This window comes from Canis lupus, chromosome 14, assembly GCF_003254725.2.
Source record: "Canis lupus dingo isolate Sandy chromosome 14, ASM325472v2, whole genome shotgun sequence".
Classification (NCBI taxonomy): domain Eukaryota; kingdom Metazoa; phylum Chordata; class Mammalia; order Carnivora; family Canidae; genus Canis; species Canis lupus.
This window is the reverse complement of record NC_064256.1, coordinates 52,337,237-52,363,509: the sequence shown is the minus strand read 5'-3', so window position 1 is coordinate 52,363,509 and position 26,273 is coordinate 52,337,237. Positions and strand designations below refer to the sequence as shown.

The following is a 26,273-nucleotide window of genomic DNA, read 5'->3' as shown; positions in this document are numbered from 1 at the left end:
CACCTGGAAGTTTACTCCCCATGTTCTATGTAGATATCTTCCTACATTAGTCCTGTTGTGAAAATTAAATGCATTTCACTAATTAGTATATTACAAAAATATTGTGAATTCTATCATTGCATTGGGAGTTAGGTACTAATTAATGGTTTTCACTTGCTGTAGTTAATACTAGTTTTAAACACAATTCTGCATATAACTCTGAAAAGAGAGGTAATCTGTGCTGTTTTAAAGACTTGTATGTTGGCAGATATGGTAAGAACTGCAGGGGAGACATTGGGTAGTACTTATAAACAAATTCTTTAAGAAAATAATTCTATTTTCAATAAATAGAAGGAATTTTAAAGTTTGTAATCAGTTCACCATACTGAATGAAATATATCACTGAAAATACTTCTTTTCTTGCTAGTTCTCCACTATTAGTTTAATTAAGAGAAGTATTAATGTTAAATTTACACTTATATGGGATCCCTGGGTGGCGCAGCGGTTTAGCGCCTGCCTTCGGCCCAGGGCGCGATCGTGGAGACCCGGGATCGAGTCCCACGTCGGGCTCCCGGTGCATGGAGTCTGCTTCTCCCTCTGCCTGTGTCTCTGCCTCTCTCTCTCTCTCTCTCTCACTGTGTGCCTATCATAAATTAAAAAAATTAAAAAAATTAAAAAAAAATTTACACTTATAAAATATATAATGGTGCATATCAATAGTACAAAAAGACTTGATGTACCTTTTTGTTACTGAAGATAGAGATATATTCCAAGCTGGCCAAATCTTTGGTTCGTGGCTATTTAGAAATAGAATTTTTAGAAATTCAGTTAAAATGAGAACTAGAAAAATAGAGCCTATTTTTTTTTTAAGATTTTGATACTAAAGAGGGTCAAAGAAGGATAAATAATAACATGGTAGAAAATAAAAATAAATGATTAATGCTTTAGATCATTTAAAGAACCCCAATTTCTACTGTGTAGTCTTCTCCGATCTACAGGAATACTCAACACATAATGAAAAGTGTGTTTGGAAAGTGTGTTCCATTTACACAAAGTGTACCCTGAATCTTTCTATTCACTTAGTGCCATCACCCAATTTTTTAAAAAAGATTTATTTATTTATTTATGATAGACATAGGGGGAGAGAGAGAGAGGCAGAGACATAGGAGGAGGGAGAAGCAGGCTCCATGCCGGGAGCCCGACGTGGGACTTGATCCCGGGACTCCAGGATCACGCCCTGGGCCAAAGGCAGGCGCCAAACCACTGAGCCACCCAGGGATCCCCTCATCACCCAAATTTTGATACAGATTTTTAAATTTTACTTTTCATCACCAATGAATATTTCTTTGAACTCTTAGAATGCATTTAATTTTACATGTTGACTCTTACAGTCTATGGGAATTTGTTTCCCTTAAAATGAATATAACTGCAAACAAAGAAGACAGGTATTTTTTTGCCAAGACATTTTTCCTATACTGAGTGATTCTTTGATGGAGAAGCTTACTATGACACACCAAATGTGCATGGGGAAGACTGTAAAAGTTGGTCAGGTGAGGCAAAGAATGAGGATGAGAAATTTAGTTATCAGGGGTTTAGTTCGGTCATTAGAAAAATGCCTCTTCCTCCCAGACTGGTTTATCCTGCTCAGTGAATACTGTTTTCTTCCAACATCTCTTTTTCCAATAGCCATTTAAAATAATAGATAATTTTTTTAAAAATAAGAAATTTACAGTAAATGAAATCCTGTCATCACATGGAGTGGGGGAAGGTGTTGATATTTTCCTGCATATAGGATATGCTTGTTGAATATGGCACCAAACATACTTCCTGCAGAGAACCACTCTTAGCAGCAATTAGGGCAAATGTCTTACTTAAATGGAAAATCTCATTACCATTCTTCTGCTACCTTAACAGAAGGAAAGCTTTTTCCAATGTTATTAATCACACCAGAGGAAGGCTATAAACTTCCTTTTAAACTGTGGTCTATGGCCAGTTGCCATAGTCCTCCTAAGAAAAGTCAGTATTGGTCATATTGGCCTTTGCCCTATTTGAATTCATGCAACTTCAGAATAAAATCCAGCTTTCCAATTCCTTTCTCAAATTGCTTCTCAAGAAAGTATGAAACCAAAAAACAATGTAAAATACATCTTTGATTTGCCTGAAAAATGACAACTAGAGTATTGAATAAGTTCCTTTTATTTGCCGCTATATTAATATTCAATGTTAATATTATACCAACTAGAATAGCTAGTTAAAAAACAGAATGTTTCCTAAAAACAAAGACCTTTTAAAAATCTCATTAGTGATTTTGTCAATTGTAACACTTATATTTGATAAGGGTGCAGTGAAATAGACATTCATATATACTGCTGGAGGTGACATAAACTGCTACCACCTTTCAGAAAAGGCAATTTGACAATACAATATACATTGAAAACCTTAAAACTTTTTTAGTTAAAAATTTGACCTTTTGATTAAAAATTTTTTGACTTTTAGAAATTTAGTGTAGTGAAATATATAAGACATTTATTTTTTAATATAGTTTTTTTTTTTTAATTTTATTTATTGGGATCCCTGGGTGGCGCAGCGGTTTAGCGCCTGCCTTTGGCCCAGGGCGCGATCCTGGAGACCCGGGATCGAATCCCACGTCAGGCTCCCGGTGCATGGAGCCTGCTTCTCCCTCTGCCTGTGTCTCTGCCTTCAATTTCTCTCTCTCTCATAAATAAATAAAATCTTTTAAAAAAAAATTTTATTTATTTATTCATGAGACACAGGCCTCAGGAGAAGCAGGCTCCCTGTGGGGAGCCTGATGTGGGACTCAATCCCAGAACCCCAGAATCCCCAGCTGGGCCAAAGGCATATGTTCAACCACTGAGCCACCCAGGTGTCCCATATAGACAAACGTTTGTATACAAGGGTGTTCATCACAGCATTATTTGGAACACAGAAAAACTGGAAACAACATAAATATACTATAGTTGGGAATTGGTTACTAAAGTGACAGGCTATTCATATAACAGATTACCTTATATCCATCAAAAATATCCCATTTGAAATAAAGATATACAAGCAAAGGGGAAAAAAATGTTAAGTTGTTATCTCCCAGTGATTGGTTTCCAGCTGACTTCTCCTCCCCGCACCCCCAGCTTCACTGATAAATAACTGACAACATTGTGAAAGTATAAGGTGCAGGACATCTTGACTTGATACTTTTATAAAATGCAAAATGATTACCACTATCGGATTAGCTACCACTCCATCCCACCACAAATATATCATTTATTTCTTCATTGTGATGAGAACACTTAAGATCTTCTCTCAGCAATTTTTACTCCCTTCCGTATTTCCCCCATTTCCTTCGGATACGGGATTGACTTTTTAAAAAGGACCTTAAAATTCATTTGCTAGTAGTAGCAGGGAGTTTCTTTTCTTAGTACAGTACAAATGAAATTGAATGCCCTCTTTTACAGTGGTTGTGACTTCCAAATATTTGCAACTCTTTTCACCTCCCATATATAGTAAAATATGGAAAGAGCCAAAACAAATGTGTCATTTAAAGCTTCTCTTTCTTTCCAAATGAAAAAACAAAACAAAACCAAATAAGACTACCCTAGCCTCAACTTATTAGGCCTATGTGTGTCATTTCATTATAACTAGTTCTTTTGAGGTTTATCTGTATTTGACCTGCCTCTTCACAGTGCGGGTAGGATTGCATCTTCCATCCTTATATTCCATGCACCTTCTCCCTTCATTTCCCCTGTCCTGTTCTTTCTGTGTATTGGAGAGCGTGCACAATGCTCTGCTCTTCAGGGTCATTATTCAGAAGGTGGCATATAAACGTCACACAACTCAAGCTTTATTTATATTCGTAAGGTCATAGGTCAAAAAGTTTTTGCAACGATTTACAAACAGCATCACGCGGTTCGAGGGTACTCTGCAACCCTACCCTACCCGACCCTCCAGGAGCTCTCGGCCTCGGGCAGCCGCCTCGGTACCAACCGCAGGAGCTAATACGGCCCGCGCACGCATCTCCGGGGAGCAAGGGAGCAATCAGCAGCCACACTCCCCAGCAATTTCCAAAGAGGAGGGCGAGGAGGGGCCGCAGGTGTGAGCTGCCAAGCCCACGCAGGCGACCCTCCACATGGACGGACCCACCAAATTAAAGGAGAACACCCTCAAGCCGGGGTTAAAAGCACTCGGTCCTGATGCAAATTCAATCGGGGCACGCTCCCCGGGCCACCGCGACAGTTCCCGAGGGCATGCGTTGTGGGCTCTCCGTCTCTCCTAGACCCTCCGCCGTCACCTCCTTCCGTGGCCCTCGGCTTTCCCCACTTCCTGGGTCCTCTGCGCAGCTCTGGCGCTGCAGGCACTGCCGCCCCGTGCATCCCGTGCATCCCGTGCATCCCGAGCAGCCCGTGCAGCCCGTGCAGCCCGAGCAGCCCGTGCATCCCGTGCAGCCCGAGCAGCCCGTGCACGAAGTCCACGCTCCGCAGGCCGACCTCTCCTGGGCGCCAACGAGAGCATCTCCGCTCGGGTCCCTCGGAGCGTAAAACTCCCGTCGGTGCTGTCGACTCCGCTCCAAAGCGCTCCCCCGCGCTGCGCAGCCGCAGAGAACCTCTACGTGACAAAGTTCGGCGGCGCTCGGGGCGCAGGCTCCGAGCCGCTCCGCGCTAGGACGCTGATGTCTCTGCGGACCGCACGGCCGGGAGACGCCAGGCGGGCGGGTGGGCAGGAGCCGCGAGCCCCGACTGAGCAAACTCCGCGGCGCAAGCGCGGGGGGCTCTCGGCGCCTGCGCACCGAGCCGGGAGCCGGGAGCGGGGAGCGGGGAGCGGGGAGCGGGGAGCGGGGCGCGGGGCGGGGAGCAGACAGACGGGAGCGTCCGGGCCCCGCGCTCCCCCCGCCGCGCTCCCCGGGCCCGCAAGCCCCGCCCCCTCCAGCTGCTCGCCGGCCCAAACACCCGGGTGCACCGCCGGCGCTCCCCGTCCATTGGCCCTCAGCCCTTTCCGTTTCCGCCCAGCCCTCCAGCGTCCGCCAATCGGCTCGGGCGCCTGGGCGAGGGGCCACCTCCGAGGCCGACGCTTCGGCTCCCCGGGCCTCCCCCGGCTGCTGCCTCCGCTGCTGCTGCCTCCTCCTTCCCCACCTCCTCCGTCAGGCAGGCGTCTGCGGGGGCCCGAGGGGCGGCGGCGGCGGCGGCGGCGACATGGAGCCGGAGGCCGGCGGCCGAGGCGGTGCTCGCAGGCCTGGGGCTGGGCCCCCGAGCACCCCGCCGCCTCGGGAGCAGGAGCGGAAGCTGGAGCAGGAGAAGCTCTCCGGGGTGGTGAAGAGCGTCCACCGGCGGCTCCGCAAGAAGTACCGGGAAGGTAAACAGCGAGCTCGAGCGAGGGGGGAGGGGAGGCGTCGTCGCCCCCAGCCCCCTGTCACCTCTCCCCTCCCCCAAGGGGCCACCATTACAACCTGAAGGAGCTGCACGTCAGCCCCTGCCAGTGCCGCTCCTCCGGGCCCGGACGCCCCCTCCTCGGTCCAGCCCTCGGTCGGCGTCGGGCGCGCTCCGCCCGCCCCCTGGTCGCGGAGGGCCCTCCCGGAGAGTTCCGGGGCCGCCGAGGGACGGAGTCCCCGCCCCTCCCGGTCAGTCCCCTGGGCCCCGTCGGGGGGCCGGGCGTGTTGTCACCACACACACACACACACACACACACACACACACACACGCTCGCTCACACACTCACACGCGCGCGCGCGCACACGCGCCCTCCCCGCAGAGGCGGGGGCCGCCGGTCGCCGGGGAGGCGAAGGTAAACGGCGGAGGCAGGTAGAACCCGTTGGGGAGCGCCAGACGCGGAGGAAGCCTGAGTTGCCGCTCGCCGCCTCGCGCTCGACCAGCCCGAGTGACGTGCCGCCCGCGACTGAGCCCTCGGAGGCCGGGCTGCGGAGTCGGCGGGCCGCCGCGCCGACCGGACTGCACCTCGCTAAAGGGGGAGGGGCGCCGCCGCCCGCCCCGCCTCCAGCCGGACCTCCGCGCGCGCCTCGCCGGGGCAGAGCTGGGGGGCAGGCTCTCGAAATCCCCCTGATAGCTCCGAGTGGGCGGCTCCTCCGGAGGACGCAGATGCCGACGCCGGGAACCTTCTCCTGTGGAAGATCTTAAGTAGCCTCTGCGGCTGCCGCCCCGGGAGCGTTGCTAGTTGGATCTGCGGTTATCCGTGGTGTTTTTAAATACCAGGCTTCTCGACGGAGCTGTTGCAGAAGACTGCACTGACCACATGAAAATGACCAGTTTTTTGTTTTGTTTTTGCTGTTGTTGTTGTTGTTGTTGTTGTTTTTCCCCACACGCTCGGGAGAGATTTCTTCCGTGCATCAAAACGGGGGGGAGGGGGGGGGCGGGCGGCGGGGGAGGTCACCTCCCGCTTGCTCTCACTTTAACTTAATCGCACACCGAAAAGACGGCAGCCTTCTAGTGTTAGCTTTATACCTCGTTAAATTCGGGGTTAGAAGCAAAATTGTGACAGCGCCGTGCAACTGCATGTTACTTTCGCTTTACACGACACTTTTTCAATTATTCTAGAAGATTAAAAAGAAGCGTCTTTTGTTCCCGTGAGTGCGGCTGATGTGTTTCATTTTTTCGAACTTGAATTCAAAGTTTCCCTCCCTTGGCAACTCCAGCTTAGCTTTCGGATCTACGTAGCTGCTTAACTAGTCCTCCTCAAACGTGGCCTGCCGTTATTGTTTAGTAGGTAACAATAGAGACTTGTGAGGCGTAGGTACGATGTTAGAATTTGTTTTTTTAAAAAAGAATGCTCTAACCCCCCCCACACACACACAATTTATTCAATAAAATGAGTAGTTGTCATGGCAACCATTGCATCATTCCTGATATTCAGAGAATACGCTTACATAATGGCATTCACTGTAGATTGGAGGAATCCACTGGAGAAATGAAGGAATAAATGGACACGATTTCCTTAAGTTTATCATGTTGTTTTGTACGACTCTAAAAGCAAGTATGTCTTTTTAAAGAAAAAGAAACTGACTAGCCCATATTTCCATTTTTACCTTCTTATAACAATATCATTATTGATTCAGAAATGAATAAGTTGCACCTAAACCAACCGCTAATAATGTGTCATCATGTCTTCGAATGCTGTTTATACTTGATTAGTTCCCACATGTTGAAACAGGTCTTTAAACTTGAATATTAACCAAGGCAACTTTTGTTTATAATGAGAATGGGTAGTTGGAAGTTACCAGAGCTAGAATAGATATATGTGGTTCATAAATGATCCAGTGTGCTTCTGGGAAGGTGAAGTCCCAGCAGTCTGTAACCATTTGAGTGAGACTGTTCTTCAGGCATTTTAATGCCCTGAATTCCATCAATGATCTAGATTTCTCTAGGCTTTATTCCACTGATACACAAAGCCCCTTCAGTGAACCAGCAAAGTAAGAGATCCAAAGAGTATGCCCTTCCTACTTTTATTTCTGACATGTATGGGAAATCTTAGGTGTGACTGGGTACAAATCTGTGAAAAGGCCAACTGTAGAAAAGTCTAACTATGCACATAATCCCAAGGAAATAATTTTTCCTCAAAGGAAAAAGTGTTTTCCTTTGAAGTTTTAGTATTGTTATAATACTGGTGGTCCACAATCTACAAACATATAATTTATAAGTTCATTTGCAAGTCACCTGTGGTTATAAAATAATAATATACATGGTGCTTAGGTGCTAGATCAGGTTACAGAAGCCTGTTTGGTCAGTAATTGTAATACCAACAATGATGGAAACTACACACCTTTTGTAACAATATTCCTACCAGAAAATGCGGTGAGAATTCCAGTTTAGAATCTTGGAATGTTAGATTAGAAGGAACTGTATAGCATTTATCACTCACCTGGGGTGCCATTTAAAAAATTCCTGTCTTCCACCTCGGATGCAAGTTTCAGAATCCTTTTCACTGGAGCCTGGAAATTTATCAGCCAGTTTTGGAATGGTGATTTTTTTCTTTTTAAGATTAATTTATTTATCCAGGGAGAGAGAGAGGCAGAGACACAGGCAGAGGGAGAAGCAGGCTCCATGCAGGCAGCCTGAGGTAGGACTCGATCCTGGGTCTCCGGGATCACACCCCCGGCTGCAGGCGGCGCTAAACCGCTGCGGCCACCGGGGCTGCCCTGCAATGGTGATTTAAACTAGTTCCTTCCTTTTACACATCAGTGTGTCAAATCTCAAAAATATTAAAACAAGTTGCTTGAAACTTGGATAGTTGATCATTAGCGGTGTACATACTTTACGGGAATAATAGTTTTTTCTTCCCCAGTTGCACACCTAATGGTGACTCCACATGTTGGTAGAATAGGAGGGAAAATGGGAGGCAGGAAGTAGCTCTAGAATGTGTGTTAGGTAAAAAGATGTAAATTGGTAAGACTGGAGGAATCCGTTGAGAGGTAGGATTAGCTGAGTAGAGACTACATGAGGTATGGGTTTTTTTTTGGGAGAGATGGCAGGAAAAGAAGGAAGTTGAGGTAGAATGAAGAAGGAGGTAAAACATTCACCAGATCGTAAGGACAGGACTGAGCACTGGATAAACAGTATGGGGTCGATAATGTAGTTCTCCCTTCCTTATATCTGTACTGGAATTGAAAATGAAGCAGGAATAACAATGAAAGTGAGATTTTCCTACTGTGGTAGAAAAAGATTTCTTTCCATTCTTCCCAATTCATTTGTCCCAACTAAGCTTGTTGACAGGGATTAGAAGGCTTGGGTTTGGGGCGGGGCGGGGGGTAGATAGGATGATAAAGACTGCAGGTGGATTTAGTGCACTCTTATTACTTTTTTCCCCTCTCTGCTCCCATTTACTGCCTGTCCTCTGTCACCACTTAGACTATTTGTGTAAAGTGAGAATTGGAGATACGATGATCAGTGTTCTAAGCTGTGCTGATATCTTAAATAGTTACCAAGAGGAAATGGTAGGGAAATGTCTGGCAGTGGTGAGAAGAGGTGTTTGTGGTGTCAGCATTTGTAGCTAAGGAACTGTCTTTTAGATTGAGTTTCTATAAATGGAAACAAGCTTGCAGATATAGGTGTCTTTTGTCTTTGCTATACAGAATTTTAAAAATAACCCCTCCATGTAAACCAGAAATATTTTAAATGTATCATGAGTTGTAGACAGCTTTTTAATGAGAAACAGCTAGTTTTGTGTTCCAAACAGGGACTTCATTGTTTAGTCATATCTGCCTGATGAGTACATATCTAATTGAGAACTGAAGTAGAGCCATGTGTATTTTCAGTTGTCTTTGTTTTTTTCCCATAACCCTAGTCACATAATCCTGTTCCTATAGTGATTATTATTATGCTTGGCATCTCTTTTTCCAAACATATTCATGTAAAAATACCGAGAAAATGTAAAGGCTGCAGTTGTTAGAAATAAAAGTGTGATTTCTTTCCATTTAGTTTTGATTTTTTTAACCCATCTGCAAATGTCTTTAGCAAATTTTATTAGTTTATTCACTCTGAATTTACTTATTCTATATGCCAAAACAAGTTTAAAACAGTTTGTCATGCAAACCCATGCAACTTATAAGTGAATCAGAAAAAAGTAAAAATACATAATAACCTGTTAACAGTGATAGTCTCAAGGTTATGGTATTATGGGTGATTTTTATTATAGTTTCCTATATTAAAATCAATGTTAGTTGTAGCAATGATGATATTATAAAAGTAATTAAGACACATTACTGATACTGAAGCAGGAAAGAACACAGGATTGGTTGGTTCTGTAGACTAAGTCCAGAAAAAATTGTGTTTTGAAGATAAATAGTTGTGAGCAGCATAATAAAAGGCAACAACTGAGTAGTCTAGTTGAGATGTTTAATTCTTATTGATTACTCAAATTCTTTATAGTTTGAGACAAAGGGTGAGCTAGAATAACAGTTTAGGATAGGCTGAAAAATACATTTGTGATTGTTCTTTAACACCTCAAACAAGAGAATTGGCAGGGAGGGAAAAACTCTTGAATTAGAAATAATTTTAAACTAACAACAAAAGGTCTAAAAATGGAAGAATGAATATAATGTTCGTGTTTTTCCTGAAACAAAGTCTTGAAATTGTTTTTAAAACTAGGATAACAGGGATCCCTGGGTGGCGCAGCGGTTTGGCGCCTGCCTTTGGCCCAGGGCGCGATCCTGGAGACCCGGGATTGAATCCCACGTCGGGCTCCCGGTGCATGGAGCCTGCTTCTCCCTCTGCCTGTGTCTCTGCACCTCTCTCTCTCTGTGACTATCATAAATAAATAAAAATTAAAAAAAAAAAAAAAAACTAGGATAACAGACTTTTTCATGGAGATTTCCTACTTTTTCTCCTTCTGTGTTAAGTCACGCTCATTCTAATATAGAATCAGAAAGTGTTTCTTTGTGATAGAATCTTTGTTCAGTCAGCAAAGTAAGTAAAGTGAAGACTGTTCACGGAAAGGCTTGTTAACTTTGCACAAGGAGAGTTGAAATTGCCATTCAAGTAGGTAGAAAAAATGAAGAGTTTAATAATTAGCAACACAAAAAGAGAACATTGACTACTAAGCAGTCATTTCAGTGAGAGTTTATGTTTGATTTTTTTTATTTTTAGCTATCTTTGTAGTAAGGTATCTTTTTAGGGTTTTGTTTTGTTTTTACATTTCAAAAGGTACACTGAAAATTAAGTAGTTCCTTTTGATTGTTTTGTGGGGGGAAGAAACAATAACAAATGCAGTGAATCTTAGCCTTGATTCCACATTAGTATCATCTGTGGAACTTCTTACCTCAAATAATACAGATGTCTATATAGGTTTATGATGGGCAGAGGAGTTAAAGAACTCTGAGCTAAATAAAGTACTATAGGTTAGAGTAGGAAGGAACCTGGAAGAAAGGAGATCCAACTAGAAGACTCTTCTACCGATCTGATGTAGAGGTAATAATAGCATAAATAACAACAGTGATCATGAAAATAGAGAAAGATGTATCAAAGTTTTGAAGGTGAGAGTGTGTTGTTTCAGTGAGTAAAGGGGAAGAGTCAGAGATGGTGTCAAGGTTTTCTGTCTGGGAAAAAATAAAAGTGCCCATTTTTTATCCGTTTTGGAAATGTGTGTATGTTGGGATGGGGGCAAGGAGAACAGAGTAAACAGGTTGGATTGTCTTAGGGATAGTGTAATGGTTTCGTTTGGAATACATCCTTTGGAAGTGTCGGATTGGAAGCCCTGTCTGTGGAAGTTGAAGTTCCAGGATGAATGAACTGCCCAATGAAGGAATGAGTTATACATTGTAACTGAGTACATATCCTTGGAAGACACCAGTTGTGTCCAATTTTGCATAAGTGCTCCTCTTTCTACCTTATGCTCCTACACAGTTGTGCCAGCCTTTATTATATTTGTCACTAACCAGTTCATTTACCAGTCTTTCCCACTAAATATATTTCTTTGAGTAGGACACACTGCTTTTTGTTTTTGTATCCCAAGTATATAGGACCATGCCGTGTAAATAAAGACACACACGAAAAGAAAGAAGCTAACACAGATACTTCCAGATAGTTGAGTTTAATCTTTTTATATTCATTCATATTCTTAAACTGTAAATTTTGGATACAATTTTTTGTAAAGCATTTATGGTCACCTCTTCTTAAATTTAGTAGATTAATTTTATTCTTTTAAAAGTTGTTCAAATTATTTATATAAACATCATACTGTTTTTCTATAAGTAAAACTGTAAATAGTGGAGAATATAGATATTGTAAAATGCCTTGTCCTTAACATTTAATACATGTTGGATTAACTTGCCTTATTTTACTGTATACCGTGAATTCATTTTCTTTCTTTCTTATCTGCTACTCTTTCCCTACCATTTGTTCCTATATACCAGTATTAGACAATGATTAAAAAATAATAATAAAGTTTTGTCCATAGAAAGATGAGAACTAATAAGGATATTGTATTGTGTGTCTGTGTGTGTTGGTATTAGAAGATCATAATATTGTGTGTGTATTATATTTATATCCTTTAACTTTGCAGATAAAAATTTTACAGCTTCAATATCAATCTCCTGAATTTTGGGGGTGAAATTTGTACTAGTTGCAAAGCCAAACATCTGAGAACCACTGATATAAACTGTACTAATTTATTGTGCTTTAAGTGTAGGTATATTGATGCCCGTTGTAAGGGTTATTTTAGAATACATGGCTAGTCACCATGCCTTTAGAGGGGCATCTGAGTATCCCATTTTCTCATTTATACAGAAATTGCTCTGTTGGATATCCCACAAAAATGAATTCTCAGAAGGTTGTTCATAAGTCCTTTGTTTATACTGAGTGATCTCTCTGATTGTACACATATCAGTAAAGTTGTTTCATAAGGAATTAACAGTTGTTGACACTGTTGATTCTTCCTTTTCTTAATTCTTTCCATCTCATGTATAGGATATATTCAAAGAGTTTCACATTTTGAATTAACTATTTTTATCATAAATATGTTTATAAAAAGAGAGTGCTACAAACACAAGATTACTATGGGCTAAATTTTGTTTGTAAGTGCTGAATTTCATCCATGCAGCTTTTTGTTTTTTAATTAAATTTGACTCTTCAGGTTGCCCCAAGCCTCACTGATGTGTAAATTATTTCAATAGGCATTTGAGTTTACAATCATACAGTAGACCTGTGGTTTTGAGTCATTGTTGCACAGTGGCTTCATCTGGGGAGCATTAAAATAAATAACCAGTTCCCACTTTTGATCAGTTAAATGAAACTTCTGGGTAATTCCAGTGTGCAGCCAGAGTTGAAACCATTGCCAGAAATCTAACAATTAATGCAGTTGCAGAGACTAAATAACTGCATTTGACTGACAAAAGACCATTTGTTTGTGGCAAGTAGAGTCAGTGTACTTTGCTCTGATGCAAAGCTTTGTTCATATCTGTGAAAGTTCATAAATTAAAAACTTGTAAAGAGAGGCAGGGTAGTATGGAGGGTAGAAGCATGGACTTTGGCACTTGACTGCTAGGTTTGATGTGTACCCTTGAGAAGTTTACTTAATCTCTCTGTACTTCAGTTTCCTTATCCATTCAGTAAAATATCTGCCTCCTCGGGTTGGTATTAAAATTAAAGGTGAAAAAAAAATAAATAAAATTAAAGGTGTTAATATTTGTGAAGTATTTAAAATAGTATTTGCAACATAGGAAGCATTAAACTTGTTAAATACATGGTTTGAGAAATAATAGAGGTATCATTAGCTAAATTACCTGGGTGTATTTAAGGGCAATGATGTTGAAGATTGGTTCCTAGAATTTCTACCTAGACTGCTCTGTAGTTTCTGTCTTCTTCAGTATTGGAATGGCTGTAACAGTTTTTTGTCCCCCCCCCCCGCCCCACCTTTGCTTCTTGTATTTCTGTTTTTATAAGAAAGGTCTGACCTTAGTACATTGCAATATTGTTGTTTTTCCCCTCTTCAGGGAAATCTCTATTCATGGCATGTTGGATCTAAGATGCAGGTTTTCAGGTGTTCCTGTGTTTGAATCTCAGGAGCTGCTTTGACTCCATACACCTTGGATGTTTTTATTTTCCCCTTTAGGTGTGTCACTATATTGAGTGCTCAGGAATTCTGAGAAGGCTGGTTTAACCATATTTGTGAGACAGTCTGGTCTTGAACACCTTGTTTTAATGCCATAAAATGGCTGTTGAACTTGTTTCCACTTGGTCATGGGTTTATCTCTTTACCTCATATTAGAGGAAATGATCTTTAAAGGTTCTTGGAATGTGAATTTGGTAACCTGGTCATCTATAGTAATGTATCTTACTGTCCATATTTGGTAATATTCCTAAGTAAAAATTAAATTTTTAGTTCTGAATTTCTACCAGTTCAGGATTTGTTTGTGATACTCAAAGCAAATTGGTTTTTATTAGAGAAGTTGATGACCCTCAAATTTAATGAAATACAGTTTTTTAAAATTTTGTAACTTTTATTGTACTCATGGCACATAATTTTTTAAGTGAAATTTATTGAGGTACAATTTATGTACAATAAACTGAACCTATTTAAAGTGTATAATTCAGTGGGTTTTGACAAATGTATACACCCATGAAGCATTACTACATTCAAGGTACAGAACATTTCTCTTGTTTCCCAAATTTTCTCAAGGTCCTTTGTAGTTCGGTGTGTGTGTGTGTGTGTGTGTGTGTGTGTGTGTGTCTCTCTCTCCCTCTCTTCATGTCCACTGAGCTCTTCTCTAAGTTTGTCTTCTTTTTTTAGAGTTTTGTGTATATGGAATCATGTGATTTCTTTTGTATTATACCATGTAAGAACCAAATAGTTCAGGGTTAATCTTTGGTATTATGGCTCACAGGAGTAAACCACTAAGAATAATGACCTACTATTCTTACCTTAAATTAGCCTCCGATTTACATTTAACAAAATTTCTTATCTTCTATGCTTTATTTCTTTTTAGAGTGAAAGAGAAAATATTATTATTTCTTTCTTTATTTTTTAAAGATTTTATTTATTTATTCATGAGAGACATGGGGTGGAGGGGGAAGAGAGAGAGAGAGAGAGAGAGGCAGAGAGAGAAGCAGGCTCCATGCAGGGAGCCTGATGTGGGACTCGATCCTGAGGCCTCAGGATCACACCCTGGGCCAAAGGCAGGCACTAAACCACTGGGCCACCGGGGCTGCCCCTATTATTTCTGACATACTTGTAAACATCAAATGGTCCTGGCATGTAAAAGTGCATGCACTTTAGCATCATCTATCTTTTTTTCCCCCACATAAAGTAGCTCACCTATTTAGTATTGTTACCAATAATTTATCCTTAAGTCTATAGCTTTTCCTAAAAGATAGAAGTACTATTGGGTTTTTTTCTCTTTCAGTAGAAAATGCCATTTGAATTTTGTTTTGTTTTTTTCAAATTTTTACTTAGGTATATGTACTGTTATCAAAGAACTTAATGGATATGACTGCACTTCCAGTTGCAAGTTTTTCTTTTGACAGTAACAAAGTAAAATACATACATCAGTATAAAATAGCAGAAACTTTCCAGAAAATTAACATTGGATCTATTGTTTTTCTAAGCTTCTAGTATAATTTTGAGAACACTATTTTGAAGTATTCAAATTTTACTTCTTTTTCATCACTATTATCCATTGATAGTTGTCAACTATAATTTGAATTTTACTCTGGCACCTAATTTAATTTGTAATTTTGATGTTCCTGGTCTTTTTTGAGCATGGCAAAAATTTAAACACTTTCTCCCCCATTAATGGGGCATCATGACTAATTCCTATAGCTTATACAAGTTATAAATCAAAATAGTCTTTGCCTTTCAATTTATATTTTCTAATGGGAAAATTACCATTATATGGTAATAAGATGACAATATATATAATAGTGACATAATAATATGACAATATATATAAATAAGTGACAATGTAAGGATTGCAGATGCATATAGTAGGGAATTAGAAGATTATCAAGTAAGAAGTAGATAAATTCTTTTGAATATGTGAATTCAGTTTTAGCTTGAAGGAAAGAAATTTGCTTATAAGAAATGGCAGGAGAGAGGTTAATTCAAAAAGGAAGAATAGTATCAACTTCATGGATTCCATATCAACTTCCACTTGAGTGTAGACCTGTTCTTGAGGTTATTTAGTAAAAGCAAAAATGAATAACTCCTTAACTCCATTATACTTGGTTGTTACAAAGACAATTGTACTCAAAGTAATATCTTAAACTAATCACAAAATTATTAAAAATGGAACTTTTTTTCTTACATCCTCATGACTTTATAACTGGAAATTTGTATCTTTTGACCCCCTTCACCCATTTCTCCCATACCCCACCCCATACTTCTAGCAACCATGAATCTGCTTTCTGTATCTATGAGCTTGTGTTTGGGTTTTGGTTTTGGTTTTAGATTCCATGGAATTGTCTTTTGAATTAATGAATTAATGCACTATTAATTTTTTCTTAGTTGTTACTGTATTTTCATAGGAAGTAGTAGTTCTTTTTTTTATGATTTTATTTATTTATTCATGAGAGACACAGAGAGGCAGAGACATAGGCAGAGGAAGAAGCAGGCTCCCCACAGGGAGCCTGATGCAGGACTCAATCCATGGACCCCAGGGTCACGCCCATATTTTTTTTTTCTTTTAGTTGTAATATATAATATTTGTGGAGGTGAATTTAGTCAATAATTATGATGTTGTCTTGATATTAGGACCAATCTTTAAAATAACTTGGTTCATTGATTTCTGTTATTGAACTTGGTTTGACAATGTAAATTGGTATCAGTTGTGTTTTAAATTATTAATTAGTTTTTAATTAGTGTTTTAAAAATTTAAATATAAGATGCATATAATAAATAGAGAGCATGTTAATGTGAACTTTGTTCTAGAATCTTAAATGGCAAATTGATGACTTTATCTTTTAGGCTAAGCAGAGCTTTAAGTTCCTCTTTAAAACTGTATTTGAACAAATGATTGCTTATTTCTTCTCTATATTATTTTAGTTTGATCATGAAATGTTCATTAACTATTAATTTGAAGTTAGGCTAGAGGGCATATATATTTTCAACTGTGCTTTTTAAAAGTAATTTTTTAATTCTCTGTTTTTGGGCAAAATGAAATGTATATATTTATTGGAGACTGACCTTTCCTTCTCTCTCTTCCTCCTCTTTGTTTCTTTCTCTCTTTTTTTAAAGATACAATCATGCTTCTAGAGGCTGTCTGTAAGAAGTAAGAAAATAGATATAAATCACAATGATTTTGAGTCCTTGTAAAATCATTATAGGAATAATTACTAATTTATTGAGAGCTCTGATTGATTGAGCTTGAATACTTAAGGATTTCTGGTTCTGTTGACTTAGATCTTTGATGTGGACCTCAGGAAGTTCTTAGTTCCTGATTTGCTGTTTGGTAATGAAAAAGTATTATTTTAAATAAGACAATCTTTTAAATGTTAGTTGACTTGATTACTAAATGATAAGTAAAATTATTAGAATCAAGGTTTTTTTTTTAAGATTTTATTTATTTATGCACGAGAGACAATAGAGAGAGGCAGAGACACAGGCAGAGGGAGAAGCAGACTCCATGCAGGGAGCCTGACACGGGACTCGATCCTGGGTCTCCAGGATCCCACCCTGGGCTGAAGGCAGGCGCCAAACCGCTGAGCCACCGGGGCTGTCCTAGAATCAAGTTTTAGCATTTTTTGTGTATGCATTTTGACCAAGTTAGCAGAAGTTTTTGGTTATATATATACACTGGGCACTGGTCAACCTTAACTGGTTTTGGCATTTAGAACCAAATCATAAAAATTATTTTGAAAATATTTTGCTTGGGACGCCTGGATGGCTCAGCAGTTGAGCACCTGCCCCTGGCTCAGGGCGTGATCCGCGGTCTCAGGATCGAGTCCCACATCAGGCTCCCTGCCTGGAGCCTGCTTCTCCCTCTGCCTAAGTCTCTGCCTTTTTCTGTGTCTTTCATGAATAAATAAATAAAATCCCTTTAAAAAAGAAAATATTTTACTTATGTGATAAATACCATTATTTTGAATACTGTTAAAACAAATAACGTACTGTTATGGGGAAAAAAATCTGAATTTTCCCATTCTATTTTTGTTTAATAACTTTGTTTAAAAAATAATAAGCTTTCAAGAGTGTTATGAAAAGTGGAATTTTCTCATAACTGGAGGTTAACTATGTTTTTTGTTCAACTTTGTAACTACCATTTAACATAGGGTATTCTTAGCAGACAGGGTTTGATACATTCTTGTATATAATTTAAATGTTCTGGGTCCACGATGCCTTACATAGACATGGGGAACATAGCATGTTCATTAGAGCATCCACATTTTATTACATATCTTCTTCCCTTTCTTTGATTGCCTGTGCTAGCTCATTAACTTTGTTATTTTGGGTAGCATTTGACATAGAGTTTTTTTTTTTCCCCCGGCAAATCCATTGAAAGAATGAAAAATATATACAATCATATTGTTTAGTCCGATTATATATAAGTGTACTACACGTTACTAATCACACATCAATTTCAGTATCAGCATACTTGGAGAGAGTTTGGAGACTTAAATGTGAGTGAGGACATTAAGTTGGAAGTTTTCTTCAAACCATTTGAGTTGAATAGGCTTACGGACAAAATTTGAATCCTTCCTCAAAACTTCAGTGGAGCAGATAGTAAGCTTCAAATCTACAAGAAATTGATAGTATGCATAAAAAAATTTATTGAATGTGAAATACTAGAGGTCTTAAAAGCTGAAGGGCAGTAGGTTTCTGTGTATATGCAGTTGTCTTTGCATCTCATAGCTGATAAAATAATTATAGAATAGATTGAATTTCACAGAATACAGTGACATAGAGTTGTATTAGATGCTTTTGGTGCCCCACAGAACTTAACTTTGGTCTTTGCTGCTGTGGACAGTGTGAGCTCAGAGGTATGCAGACCTAACAAAGTTGCACTTCAGATGAGTACTGCTTTCTTTCCTGCTCTCTGCCTTTCTTCAACACTGCTGGAGCCTGCTAGGGATGTTCCCCTTATTCATTGTCTAAGTGCAAACTAGAAGTACAGGTTCTCAACAGTTCTCAGCAACTCTCAGTTAATTGGGCTCATAGCTGATGCATAAAATGTCCCAGCCTCCTGTCTTTTAGGTACACAATTCCAGAGGCATTCATATGCTCTTGCTCATAGTGCTAAACTCAATAATGCACCTTTCTATTATCATTTTTTCCCCACCTTGGCTCATTCTCCCCACTCCCCTACTTCTGTATCCTAAGATTCTTTCCCAGATAAACCACTTGTACCCAGGTCTTTGTCTTATGTTTTATCTTCTGTAGAATCTAAACTAAAAAGTCTTACGGAAAGGAAATCTGTTTACATATGTTAAACATAGCTTTTACCAAATTATTTGACCATACAACTTTTTATTCGAGTGATTCTTATTACCAACAAAGTAGTAATTTTACATGTTTATTTATAATATGTATATTAATAGGACAGTGAAACTTGCATGTTTGAACAAAAGGCCTTTCAGAATTGAAGACATCCATCTTAATAAACGATAAATAAAGCATCTTTAAAATGATGCTATACCTTGATGAACCATTTGATATCAAGTCTGATGAATATGGTCACGAACAGTGTTAGGAACCATCATAGGTTTATTAATGTATTATTAATCAAATATTTTTTTAAAGACTTCTTGTCGTTCTATTTAGAGTTGTTAAATAACTACATCTGAAAGATGTTGCTAAAACTAAGGAGTTTTTGAGAATTTAGAAAATATGTTTGCCTGCTTGCTTTAGTGGACAGTTATTGCTAATCCACTGTATAACAGATTGAGAGCTCTGTTATTACTTAATGAAAGTATTGTTTTGTAAATATATAAACCCCCCAAAGAGAACCCTTCATCCCTTTGGGTTTATAACTGGTATTCAGGTCAAGGTTGAGACTTTGATATATACTCATTTTAACAATATGTGTGAGGGCATGTATGTACCTTTATTATTGTTTCTTAATTTAGTCAAACTAAAGGGCTAGTCAACTCAGTCCTTGTTGGACTCTGTGCTTATAATAATAAAATTTTTCAAATTTTGAGTAAGTCTTGATATATTTGAACTTGTTATAATTCTTTTTCTGTGTTTAAAAAAAAAACAAACACCTCTTAAATACTAGAATCTTAATATCTTTACCTGGGGAGAGAATTTGAGTATAACTTTATCATCTTCAAATTTGGCTGTTTTATTTATGTCTTTAAGTTTATTCTGTCACGAAACAACTTGCCTACATTTGAACATGAGGCAAGAAAACCTAAATCTTATGTCTAAGGACTTTGAGTGAAGCTACCTTGATAATTTTTGTTTATCCTCTTACCCTTAAAATTATGTTAATGTCATTTATTTGACTGTAGCATTCTTATTCCATTCTTTATGAGAACTCATATTGCTGTTTCAGATTTCATATTAAAAATGGTGACTGATTTAATGTTTTTAAAAGGTGGTGGCCAGATAATATAGTCAGCTTTCAGCTTTTATTCGGAACATTTTATAAAGTCTTAAAACTTTGGAGAGGCTTCCAAAGTAATTTCTCTAGCAACATTTTTACCCTAGGATTACAATTTTTTAAAGTACAGTATATCAGGAGCACATCAGAGTGAGTAAATATATTTAAATTGCTTGCTAATTTATGTTTCCATCTCACCTATCAACCCCCTTTTAATATAGGAAACTGTTAAGTATGTAGAGATCCAAGAAAATAACAGGCAAGAAGCAGGCTTAAGTAACTTTACTCTGTGCTTCAAGGTCACATTGCCCTAGGGTAGCAAGATAATTAATGCTTTCTTTCAATCATTATGCCCAGGCATAATGGTCCCCTACCTGTGTGTTTTTGGTTGATAAACTGATAACTCATATCTATTTATGCTTATTAGTTTCATTCAGCTTCACAAATCCATCTGTTTAAAATGGTGAAATTTATTTATCAGATCGCCATAGTTAAAATAATCCATTTGCATGAAGAAGGTTTTAAAGTTACAAAATTTAAACCTCATGAAATTTGGTTTCATGATTTTGCTTTTCTCATTTTTAAGTAATTTCAGATTATGCAGAAAAAAACTTTTAAAAGCCTGAGACATTTTTAAGTGAAGTTAATTCATTTTTTTCCCTTGTTTTTAGTGGGAGATTTTGATAAGATCTGGCGAGAACATTGTGAGGATGAGGAAACACTTTGTGAATACGCTGTTGCAATGAAAAATTTGGCAGATAACCATTGGGCAAAAACTTGTGAGGGCGAAGGTCGTATTGAATGGTGTTGTAGGTGAGTATTTTTATGAACTAATATTTTTTATTTCTAATGTATTGTTTAGACTCTTAAATCCAAGTAATGCTTTCTTTGTATTATTCACTGTACCAAAATAGAACTGTTTTAAAACAGATAATGTGTGTTAAATAACTCTTCCCCCTTGACTCACTTTCCCTAGGTTTATATTATTCATTCCTTTTTTTTAAAAAAAGATTTTTATTTATTTATTCATGAGAGACACACAGAGAGAGAAGCAGAGACACAGGCAGAGGGAGAAGCAGGCTCCATGCAGGGAGCCTGATGCGGGACTCCATCCTGGGACTCCAGGATCAGGCCCTGGGCCAAAGGCAGGTGCTAAACGCTGAGCCACTCAGGGATCCCCTATTCATTTCTTTTTAATTGAAATGTTTTTCTTTGGCCTAACTTTAAATTTTGTTTCGACTTTTTAAAAGTATTAAAATAAAAGTATAGCTTTAAATGCATTTCATATACTTAAACACCAATACATTTAAAATATGAGTATTTATTTTTTATTTATTTTTATTTTTAAAAAGATTTTATTTACTTATTTGTGAGACATAGAGAAAGAGGCAGAGACATAGGCAGAGGGAGAAGCAGGCTTCTCTCTGGGAGTCCAATGCAGGACTCAGGATCACACTCGGAGCCGAAGGCTGATGCTCAACTGCTGAGCCACCCAGGTGTCCCTAAAATATGAATTTTTAACACTTGACTCTTCATAAATAAGTTATAGTATAGAAATTTGTTTTCATAATTATCCATATTTGGATTCAAATAAAAGTGAATACTTTATAATTTAAAATTTGAAAACATTAAAGGTGTTAAAATCCTGAATTTTGGATGTGTAATTCAGAGCATTCCATCACTTAAATTTACTTTGGATAATGTTTATTTTCTCATAGTATATTTCTAATATTTAAAATATCAGAAAATGAAATACTGCTGGTCAGTTCTCTCAAGGTTGTAAAATTAGAAGAATGGATATGTATATTGACTGAATTTAAAAATGAATTCCCAGGGGTGGTTGGGTGGCTCAGTCCCTTAGATTCTTGGTTTTGGCTCAGGTCATGATCTCAGGGTTGTGAGATAGGGCCCCGGGGGCTCTACCCTGGACATGGAACCTGCTTAGGATTCTCTCTCCTTTTCTCCCTCTGCCCTTTATCTCTCTTTTCTCTCTCTCTCTCTTTTTTTCCTCTCTCTCTAAAAAGTAAATACATAAAATAATAATAATAATGAATTCCCAGAAAACAAAGTATTAGCTTTCTATGTGGACAATAAATTTATGATAACTTCTGGTTTACATTTCATTGCAGTTATTTTAATCTAAAATTTCTGTTTTAATCTCATTTAAAAGCTATGTGGTAATGCATATTTCGCTCATTCAACAAATAATCCAGGGGGAAGATTGTATTTAATTTAGTTATTTTACTTATTCATTTAATAAATAATTTTTAATGATTGTCTACTGTGTACTAGTCACATCATAGGCACTGGGAGTACCATAATCAGCTGAACAAAATCTTTGCTCTCTTATAGTTTATTACATGATAGAATTTAGAGGCAAGAAACAATACATAAATAACATGCTAAATCCAATAATAGTCGGTGCCATGAGATAAATGAAGCAAGCAAAAATAAAACTATTTTAAGTAGGGTAGACAGGGTAGGCCTCACTGAAGTGAGATGTGCAAAAAACATGAAAAAAGTGAAAGAACAAGCCTTACAAGTCCAAAGGTTTTGAGGTAGGACTATGCTGGCATGTTTCTGAAACAGTAAGGAGACCATTGTGGCTAGAGCAAAACGTGAGGGGAAGAAGAGTAGTAGAAAATAATGAACAGTGGGACGCCTGGGTTGCTCAGTGATTGAGCGTCTGCCTTTGGCTCAGGGCATAATCCTGGGATCCTGGGATCCAGGTCCTGCATGAGGCTCCCCAAAGGGAGCCTGCTTCTCCCTCTGCCTGTGCCTCTGCCTCTCTCTCTATGTGTCTCATGAATAAATAAATAAAATCTTAAAAAAAAAAAAAGGATAATGAACGGCTAGATTGTGTAGGGTCTTGTAAACCATTGTAAAGACATTGGCTTTTATTTTGTGTGAATGAGTCATTGGATATTTTAAGAAGATTAGCAGGATTTTGTTAACTTTTTATAATGTGTCAAAAATTCTTAAGACTTAATTGCTGTAGGAAGGGGAGGGTGTAAGTAAAGAAACCAGTTAAGAAGCTAATGTAATAATTGATGTACAGAGTTATAGGGAAACAGTTTTCTTGGCGAGTGAGAAAGTGGATAGAACATTAGTATCATAAGATTAATGCTCAAAGTATAATGACTCCTGAGGAAAGAGGGAAATGATGGTGTGTGTATTGTGGTTATAATGATATGTAAGTACAGAGTTGAAAATATGAGTTGGTGGAGGGAGAGTGAAAAGGTGGTATTTATCACCCATGAATTGTGTACCCCAAGAATTGTGGAGCTGGAGAACAAGCCAGAATAGTAGGAAATATAATGCTTAAAATTAAAATGTTTGGTGTTTTTTGTTTGGTTCTGGAAAGGAAATGGTTGTATAAATCTGACTTATACAAAATGTACATTTTGTCTCTCAAGCTAAGAAACACAAAATGAGATCTACTACTGAACCAAATATTTGCCTTATACATGGAGTAATAATGTAATCCAGTCAGGAAATCAGCACCATCGCTATTTAAGACCATCATTCTTGGCTTTTAGCAGTATTGCTTTAAAATTAATATTCAGGGCAGCCCCAGTGGGGCAGTGGTTTGGCACCACCTGTAGCCCCGGGTGTGATCCTGGCGACCCAGGATCGAGTCCCAGGTCAGGCTCCCTGCATGGAGCCTGCTTCTCCCTCTGCCTGTGTCTCTACCTCTCTCTCTCTCTCTCTCTCTCTCTGTCTCTCATGAATAAATAAATAAAATCTTAAAAATAAATAAATAAATAAAATTAATATTCAAATACACCAAGCAAGCTCTCAGACTTTTTTTTCTTAAAAGGACTTTGATAGGTAGCATTCTCGTAGGAGCATTTGCTTGTACCTTCCTTGAATAATGAATCTACTTCACACTTCACTCTTCTTTCTTTTTTCTTAGATTTGTGGATTTTATCAATAGTTAACATATCTACATGCATTTTGAAAGAGGTCATTTTTAGGTCAAACTGCTGAAAAGGAACATTCATCAGAATTTAGGTCAAACTGCTAAAAAAGAACAGTGGCAAAATATCATAAACTAATTTTACTATGGGAAATAATCCATGAGGAGTTTTATAATGTCTTTAAACTTAAAACTAGCTTGAGGGAAAAGGCTTCAAAACAATATTGAATTTTGAAACTTGATTTATCTATAATTTTAACTTGTATTTTATATAATTCCTTTCTCTGTTGATAATTCTAAGAAAGCAATGGTAATTTGAAAGCTAAAGTGGGCTTTAAAAAGGGTTTGACAGAAAAGCCTGGGTGGCTCAGCGGTTAAGCTTTAGCGCCTGCCTTTGGCCCAGGGTGTGATCCTGGAATCTGGGGATCCAGTCCCACGTCGGGCTCCGTGCATGGAGCCTGCTTTTCCCTCGCCCTGAGAGAGAGAGAGAGAGAGAGAGGCAGAGACACAGGCAGAGGGAGAAGCAGGCTCCATGCAGGGAGCCCGACGTGGGACTCGATCCCAGGACTCCAGGATCAGATGCTCAGCTCCAAAGGCAGGCACTAAACCACCGAGCCACCCAAGGATCCCCAATAAATAAAATCTTAAAAAAAATAAAAATAAAAAGGGTTTGACAAAATTTTTTTCCAGTTATACTTAAAACTTAAAAAAAAAAAAAAACTTTATAGGAATTTTGTATGTGAGATAAACCTGCCTGACATTACTTTTCTAAGATTTTATTGGCTGTTTAGCTTGAAGAATTCTACATGTTTTCCTTCAAAAAATAAAATAAAATAAAATTTGATTTATAGTATGAAACACTAAAAACTAGAAACAAAACACAATACAAAGGTATAGTTGTATATTTAGTAAAGGAATTTGCTTTTTCTCTTTGTACACATAGAGAAACACATTGCTTCCTGAACCATTTGCAAGTAAATTGGAGATAACATGACATTTCATCCCCACACATCTCCTAAGAATAAGGACATTCTTCTGCATAACCACAGTACCATCAACACATTATAATTAACAGCAATTTTCCCATTTCCTAAAATATTTAGTTCAAAAATTCAGGGTTTTTTTTTATTGTTCTCAAAATGTCCTTGTAATTTCTTTTTCTAAATCCAGTCAGGACTTATGCATAGCATTTGGTGGTTACATTTCTTTAGGTTCTCATTTTTGTTTTCCATAACATTGAGTTTTTAGAGAAATGTCAGTTTAACTGTAAAATATCCCACATTCTGTATTTTGTGGTTCTTGGTTTCAAGATGGTTAATAGTACTGTTCAAAGAATCTGTATATCCTTACTGATTTTTCTTCTTGGCTTTTTGTTCTAACAGTTACCAAGAGATATTTTCAAGATAATCATTTTTCTCAATTTTTGTATAATAATTATTTGGCTCATCTTTAGAGATTTAATTTTTCTGTTGAAGTTCTATTGAGTTAATCTTTTTCTGAATTAAAAAGAATTATAATAATTATTTTAAAGTCCTTGTCTGTTTATTCCAATATATGTTTTATCTAGATCTGTTTCTTTTGGCTGTTTTTTCTTTTGATTATTGATCAATTTTTTCTTGCTTCATTGTATGTCTGATAATTTAAAAAAGATGTATACACACACTAGCACTGTGTTTAGAAGAGACTGGCATAAATACTAGTTTTCCCTAGAGAGGGCATAATCAACCCCCCCTCCCCCCCCCACCCCAGCAGGCTGCTAGGATGAGAGGCTGACACTTTGATCCATCAGGGGTTAAGCTGAGTTGAAACTCGATTACATAGTTTGATTTCACCTCTGGCTTCAACTGCTTTGAGAGTGAGTCCTGTTTTATGTATATTACAGTCGAGCAAGACTCTGGGACCTTAGAAAAGTGCAAAGAATTTCTCTGCTTTTTAGTCCCACTCTGAGCCTCTAGTGCTGCCCCTACTGCCTTTTTCATATTTCAAAATCAAGACCTACAGGAGGCAGGAGGGATGCAGTAATGGAACAAGGAGAGCATCTCTACGTTTGGGTTTCTTAAAGATTCCAGTCTGTCACACCATTCTAAGCAACCACTGAAAGCTCTGCCGGTTTCTCTTTAATCAAACAAAACACCTCTACTATGGAAGACTTGATCTTTTGCTGCCCATGTACCTTCTCAACAAATGTACAAAGTGCCTGTGATCTCTTCTCATCTAGGCCTTTCTTTAGTTCCTTTAGACCTTTTGTATCATCAGCTCTCTTGATTTCTTTTTAAAACACTGTTTTTCGATTGTATAGTCCCTTTTCCCCTATTAACAGCATAACCAGGGGCCTGTTGTATTTGTCTGTATCCTAAACCAAAACTAACTTTGTGTTTTGTATTT

General features: G+C 38.5%; 1 protein-coding gene across 3 annotated transcripts in view; it reads left to right on the top strand.

Annotated features, from left to right (window-relative positions):
- Positions 1 to 5,041: 5,041 nt before the first annotated feature.
- The window catches only part of BMT2 (base methyltransferase of 25S rRNA 2 homolog), a 92,883-nt gene continuing 71,651 nt past the window's right edge, over positions 5,042 to 26,273 (top strand). Inside the window, exons 1-3 of one of the 3 annotated variants that reach the window (XM_049093435.1) lie at positions 5,200 to 5,340; positions 5,737 to 6,972; positions 20,641 to 20,782. In XM_049093435.1, coding sequence (XP_048949392.1) covers positions 6,945 to 6,972; positions 20,641 to 20,782 — 170 coding nt within the window. In that variant the 5' untranslated portion in view covers positions 5,200 to 5,340; positions 5,737 to 6,944. Of the gene's footprint in view, positions 5,341 to 5,736; positions 6,973 to 7,001; positions 7,957 to 20,640; positions 20,783 to 26,273 lie in introns of those variants that run through there. The other 2 variants (XM_025464685.3, XM_025464687.3) reach the window with 2 other exon arrangements.